Source organism: Meleagris gallopavo, chromosome 24, assembly GCF_000146605.3.
Source record: "Meleagris gallopavo isolate NT-WF06-2002-E0010 breed Aviagen turkey brand Nicholas breeding stock chromosome 24, Turkey_5.1, whole genome shotgun sequence".
NCBI lineage: Eukaryota > Metazoa > Chordata > Aves > Galliformes > Phasianidae > Meleagris > Meleagris gallopavo.
This window is the reverse complement of record NC_015034.2, coordinates 2,993,608-3,000,364: the sequence shown is the minus strand read 5'-3', so window position 1 is coordinate 3,000,364 and position 6,757 is coordinate 2,993,608. Positions and strand designations below refer to the sequence as shown.

The 6,757-nt window shown below is 58.9% G+C and overlaps 1 protein-coding gene across 1 annotated transcript in view; it reads right to left on the bottom strand.

The window, feature by feature from the left end:
* Positions 1-323: 323 nt before the first annotated feature.
* The window catches only part of ADD2 (adducin 2), a 16,639-nt gene continuing 10,205 nt past the window's right edge, over positions 324-6,757 (bottom strand). Inside the window, 9 exon segments of the mRNA XM_019622592.2 lie at positions 324-2,481; positions 3,171-3,269; positions 3,341-3,497; positions 3,574-3,663; positions 3,753-3,872; positions 4,857-5,096; positions 5,192-5,368; positions 5,879-5,977; positions 6,060-6,662. Coding sequence (XP_019478137.1) covers positions 2,183-2,481; positions 3,171-3,269; positions 3,341-3,497; positions 3,574-3,663; positions 3,753-3,872; positions 4,857-5,096; positions 5,192-5,368; positions 5,879-5,977; positions 6,060-6,662 — 1,884 coding nt within the window. The 3' untranslated portion in view covers positions 324-2,182.

Genomic DNA, 6,757 nt, shown 5'->3' with positions numbered 1-6,757 from the left:
AGCGGGACCGGCTGCGTCCCATGGCACCGCCCCTCCGCCCCACTTCCGCCCGCAGCCCCCCACTTCCGGTCCTCCGCTCCGTTCTCTCCCCGCTCCGTCTGGAAACAGCACCGCAACGCTTTGGTTCCCCCACCAAAACGTTCCGGGAGGGGCGAATCGCGCTGTGCTCCGCCTCGGGCAGCCCCTCTCGGCCTCCAGAAGCGAGAAGGTCTTGGGGCCAGGACCGCTGCGAGGCTGGGGTGCGTCAGCACCACCACACGGAGCCATCCCCAAAACCCCACCCCACCCCACCGCATCCCTCCATGGACTCTGAGCGCACTGGGGCCGAACACGGGGTTTATTTATGTACAGGCAGGCGTTACACAGTGCTCCCAGCACCGACCTGCAGCCCAACCCCACGGCCACCAACCGCCACGGGGCCTTCAGGCATCCTTCAGTGCTGTGATGGTGCCCCAAAGCCTTTTCTTTGCCTCATCCTCTGCTCCCAGCCCGGCACTTTGGCTGGGATGACTCCATTCCAGCCACAGCCCTGGAAATGGGAGCCAAAAACCCACCGTGGGGTGGTGGGCTCAGGGGTGCTGAGGGCCACGGTGAGGCACGGGAGAGGAGAAAAAGCAGCAAGGGAAAATGAAAGGAGAGCTGTGGGTGAACCCTGGGAAGAAAGGCTGAGGGCAGCCGAAGGGAAACCTCTCTGTAACTCTCCAGTGCTTAAAGGGAGCTCATCAACAGGACAAAGAGCGACTTTCTGATGGCAGCAGGGCAAGGGGGAATGGCTTCGAGCTAGAAGATGGGAGATTGAGGTTAGATTTAGGCAGCAGGAGATTCTTTACGCAGAGGGCAGTGAGGCAATGCTGCCCAGAGCTGGGAGTGCCCCATCCTGGAGATGGACGGGCTGAGGGCAGGGTGTGGAACCAGGCAGTCTGTAAGGTTCCCCTCCAACAGAATCCATTCTGCAGCCTCTAGCAGAATGCCAGCGAGGACACAGGGGGCACAGCAAAGACTCTCAGGCTGCAAAACCCCACTGCTGGGGGAGGACGTTCCTGCTGAGGTTGTGGTTTTGCAATTTTTTGACTTTCCCCATTAGAATTTGCTTGGCACACCCCAAACTGCAGCCCCATAAAGAAAACCAACCCTATCTTAGGCATTTCCTCCTCTCCATCTCCTGCCTGCAGCAGCCCTGCATTCTACCTTAAATGACCCCCACCCCAAAAAAGCCACCAGACTTTTCCAGGCTGCAGAGCTGCTTTTTCTTCTTCCCTTTGGGTTGTATGGCTGGGCATGGGGAGGTGAGGCTGGGGGAAGGCCGGGGAGGATCTGTGTGTGTACTCAGGAATCCAGAGCTGGGCTAAGCAGCGGTTCGGCCTCGGGGCTCTCGTGCTCTTTACGTGTGCAGGCACTCATCAACACGGTGTGGGGGGACCAGGGCAGTGCCTCCTACTGAAGTGAATTGGCAGCACGTGTTCATCCCAAAGTAGCACTTAGTGAGTGAAGTTTGCTCAGTTTTACATGATTCTGCCCCGAGGCTCTTTGTCTTCTGTGTTCTCAGGTGCGGTGCAAAAATCCTGCTGCTCTCCACCAGGCAGCAAACGTGTGAGTGTGGCACCAGGAGAAGGGGACGGAGGTGGCTCACAGCCCTGGGGTAAGATTGCAATCCGAGAAGGAAAGTGTCCCAGGTGCTCTCCTTCGGGGAGAGCAATCCTCCGGTGTTGGGCTCCATCCCATCACCCTGGCAAAGAGATGCCAGGGGCGAAGCCAGCGCCATTCCAGCAGAGCGTGAAACAAAATGTTTTCTTCAAAGACCCAAAAACAGCGACAACACACCCTTTTCTTTCTCGAAACCAAGCGCATCCGGGCTGTGCCCCCGCGTTGCACGAGGGCTCTACAAGCAGCGGGTGGGATAAACAAACCTCATAGCCCACGTGGGTGCCTGGGAGAGACGGGGGAGTGCTGGTGGGAGCGGGGACGTGGCGGTGGGTATTTCCCCAAGCAGCAGACAGGGGCCAAATTCTCTCGGTGAGCTCGGTGGCCACCTCCGAAGCGGGTGACGGGGGGGACTTGGTGCCTCGTGCCGGGGGCTCCCGGATTGTTCACCTCCAGGGTTTTTGGCTGCGCCACGGCCAGACGCACGGCGCAGACACATCCGTCTGGAAAGACGCTCGGCCAAAGCCACGGGGAGGGAGGCTCAAGATTCGATCTTTTCCTTCTTTTTGCCCTTTTTCAGGAAGGACGGGGTCCGGAATTTCTTCTTCTTCTTGGAGGGTGATTTGGAGGGTGAGCCTTCGGGGGAGACGGGGGTGCTGGTCACCGTCTCGGTCTTCTCCTTGGGGACATCCTGCTCTGGGTTGGCCGGGGTGCTTGTCTGGTCCCCCCCTTTGCTCTCCTCGGTGCTCTGCTCCTCATCCTTCCCATTGACCACCGCAGGCGGCTCCTTTTCGGCGGAGGAATCGGCCGGAGCTTGGCCATCCTCCACCTTCTTGTCACCTTGACAAAGGGAGAGGGAGAGGTGAGTGCTGCAGGGCTGCCAGCCGGCATCGCCCTCCCCGTGTCACCCCGGGCAGGAGCAGGATCCAACCCTGTAAGCGCAGCACAGCGCGCCGGGACCCGACACACCGCTTCCCTGAGCCTTTCCCCTCCCCACAGGATGAAACATCGGGCAGAGCCCTGCATCCCGGCCTCAGCGATGGAACAAAGCGGGCAACACCAGCAAGGCAACCCAAGGCACGTCCTGCTGCAGGCGCTGAGCGGGCTGCTGGAGCCCGGCCCCTCCGTACTTACTACAGTGATAAGCATTCGGAGTCAGGGGGAACTCCTGGGGTGAAAGCGACACATGGAGGAAAGAGAAAGGAAGACGTTGTGGAGACAGACAGACAGACGGACACCATGAGACACGATGAGACAGCCAGCAGCCCCCACCACCGCCCCCCCATGCCCTGACCCGTGTAGCTTGCATACAACAGATGCACGCGATGTGTGGGTAACGACGCTGGGAGCCCCCGCAGAGCCCCCCTGGTGAGTGCCAAAATCCTGCATTGACCATAAAGGGAGGCAGCAGGTATGGTGCCGTTGTGCATCCCCACTGCTGTGGGGCAGCACGAAGGCACTGCTGATGTTTACCCACGTTTTCCACAGGGGTTTTGCTCTTCAGCCCTGTCCGCCCACACCCCACTCACCCTCCGGACCCTCCAGGGCTGCACTTTTATTGGGGGATTTTGGGGACCCCGGTGGTGATTTTGGGGGGGATGCCTGGGTCTCCTCTTCCTCCTTGTCTCCTGCAGACAGACAGATGGCTACAGACCCCATAATGGGGCTCTGGGATGCACACGGTCCCCCCAGCTCGTACCGTGCAGCCCCAGCTTCTTCCTCTCCACCTCCCGCTTGTACTCCTCCAGCTCCTGGTCCGTGAGCTGGCTGAAGGGGTTCGGGGGCTCCGGCTCAGCGGGGGCCTCCTCTTGGGATGGGTTTTTGGTCTCAGCATCCCCCAAATGGCTTTCTGTGGACTGAACCCCCCCCCAAATAGCAGCGTCACCCCCTGGCATGAGGAGGAAGGGGGACGTGGGGACATGGGGGACGTACGGGGCTGCGGCTCGTCTCGGCGATCACACTGGCCAGCAGCTGGGACTGCGGCCCTGCAGACTTCACGTCCTGGCGGTTCTGCTCACGGATCTACAAGAGAGGTGCAGAGAGAGGATGGGAAAACATGGACCTGTCGTCCTCGGGACCCCACATCCAGGGTCACCCAGATGGCAACGCACCTTGTTCCTCATCTCCAGCACCTCCTGAGGGTCGGTGTAGAGGGGCACAAACTGGTTGGGGTTCTCAATGCGGATGGCTGTACCACTGCTGCCCTTCTCCACCTCGTCAGCCTTCAGCCACTGCGCGGAGAGGAAGGGGGAACATCCAGAGATGCACGGCATGGAGAGCAAACCCAAGTGAATTCATGGCATGGAGAGAGGAAACCCCAGTAATTGCCCCAACAAATGCATGGTACTGAGAGAGGAAACCCGGATAAATGCATGGCATGGCAAGGAGGAAGCAAGCCCCAATAAATACGTGTCATCAAGAGGAAACCTTAATAAATGCATGGCTTTGAGTGGCAACCCCAATAAACACACGGCATTGAGAGAGGAAGCCCTAATAAGTGCATGGCATTGAGAGCAAGCCCTGATAAAAGAATGGTTTTGAGAAGTAACTCCAGTAAGTACATGGCATTAAGAGAGGAAACCTCGAAAGCTGTGTGTCATGGATAGCAAACCCTGACTCGCATCATTGGGAGCAAACCCCATTTGTGAGGCGCTGGGAGGAAACCCCAATTAATGCATGGCATGGAGAGAGAGGAGAACTTGATAGATGAGAGCAAACCTCAATAAATATATGGCACGGGGAGAGCAAACCCTGACAAAGGCATGGCGTGGCAGGAGGAAAGCCCAATAAATGCATGGCACCAGGATATTAAAGCTGATGAATAAATGCATCTTGCAGAGAGAAGAGACTGTGCCAAACGTGCTGCAGAGAAAGGAAACCCCAGCAAAGCACTGGGTGCTGGCAGTGGGCTTCTAGAATAAAAGGCGCCGTGGGGCAAATAAAGGCAGACACGGGGCAAATAAAGGCAGACACGGGGCAAATAAAGGCAGACACGGGGCAAATAAAGGCAGACATGCTGAGTGTGCCCACTTCAGGCAACTGAGGTGGGCACACCAAGCATTTCTCACTCCTGGAGAACCCCTGTGGGCTCTCTCTGCTCACCCATTTTTGGTGGAACCAGCACTCCAAGCATTCCCTACCTCCTTTTTATCAACAAGCCCCCCCAGGAGCAATCAGCTGGAGCCAAAACCCCAAAGAACCCAACAGCCCCATACGGTCGTCTTGGTCTTCTGGCCTCCCTGCTGCTCCTCGACCCGCAGGTACGTGTTGGGTGTGTTGAGCCACCGCGTCTTCTCCTTCTGCTGCTTCTGTGCGTGCTGCCGCAGCGCAGGCGTGGGCATGGCCTCCTCCTCGAAGACGAAGGCTGTCACCGTGGCAGGGATGAGCACATCGCTTTTGGGTTTGCTTTTCTCTTGCACGAAGGGGTAGCGATAGGTGTAGCCGGTGCGGTAGCCCTGCAGAGCAAAGCGGTATCGAGTCCTGTGAGTTATTTTCTCAGGGTGGTTTGAAGGGATGGAGGGACGCCGTGCGCTCGCTCGCAGGTGCTCACCAGGTTGTCCAGCATCCTCATCAGGGCTTCAAATTCGTGCTCGCCCAACCGGCTCTTCTGCATGGGGCCGAAGGTGCTGCCAGCCCAGCGCACGGAACCCACCTCGTGGGGACGGTGCTTGGCACGTTCCAGCACGATGAGGTTCTCTGCACCACCTGCACTCGCCAGCGCCGACACCTGCAGCATTGCGGCGGTGGCTGAGACTTTGCGCAGAGCTGTGCATGGTGCAGGGGGTATCGCATCGATGGCTGAGAGCATGCAAAAGAGCTCAGTGCGTGGTGCTGAGAGCATGCACAGCTTTGTGTGTGTATGGTGGAGGGAGTATTTCACTGATAGCTGAGACCGTGCATGGTGCTGAGGGCATTTAGTAGTGGCTGAGACCGTGCACAGAGCTGTGTATGGTGCGGGGGGTATCGCATCGATGGATGAGAGCATGCATGGTGCTGGGAGCACTGCACTGGTGGCTGAGACCGTGCACAGCTCAGTGCATGGTGCTGGGAGCACTGCACTGATGGCTGAGACCAAACACAGCTCAGTGCGTGGTGCTGGGAGCACTGCACTGATGGCTGAGACCACGCACAGCTCAGTGCATGGTGCTGGGAGCACTGCACTGATGGCTGAGACCATGCCCAGCTCCATGCACCATCCCAGGGCACTGCGGGCCCCCATTTTGGGGGCAGCTCTCACCTGCACCTCGCAGGCTGCCTGCAGGTGGAAGATGCTGTAGAAAGCCTCCTCGGCCGTGTCACCCAGCGCCAGCACCCCGTGGTTGCGCAGCACCAGGATCTGCGGTGGCAAAGGAGCATCAGCACAGTGTGTTGGGCTGGGGGGGGGCTGTTACCAGCACTGTGACCCCCCCCAGACCCACCTTGCAGGTGGGGCCGAGGCACTTCTGCAGCTCAACCCGGTCGGCTTCGTCCTCCACCTCACCACGGAAGTCGAAGTAGGCGATGTCCCCCAGCAGCAGCGCAGCACGGGAGATGGGCAGCACACCGCAGCGCATGGCTGACACCTGTGGCACGGCATGGTCTGGCATCACGTGGCATGGCACGGCACGACATGACAGCATGGCACGGCACGACATGACAGCATGGCACGGCACGACATGACAGCATGGCACGGCACGACATGACAGCATGGCACGGCACGACATGACAGCATGGCACGGCACGACTTGGCGCAACGTGGCACAATGCAACACAGCAAGGCAGAACGTGGCATAGAACAACAGGCTGGCACAGCAGGACACGGCACAGCTTGGCACAATACGGCACAGTGTGGCATGGTGCAGTGTTGCACAAGACTGTGGCACAACTTGACACAAGACGGTACAGCGTTGGCACAACGTGGCACAGAGCAACGTGGCACAGAGCAACGTGGCACTGGGGTAACACAACAACACCACAGCGTGGCACAACAACACCACAGCGTGGCACAACAACACCACAGCGTGGCACAACAACACCACAGCGTGGCACAACAACACCACAGCGTGGCACAACAACACCACAGCGTGGCACAACAACACCACAGCGTGGCACAACAACACCACAGCGTGGCACAACA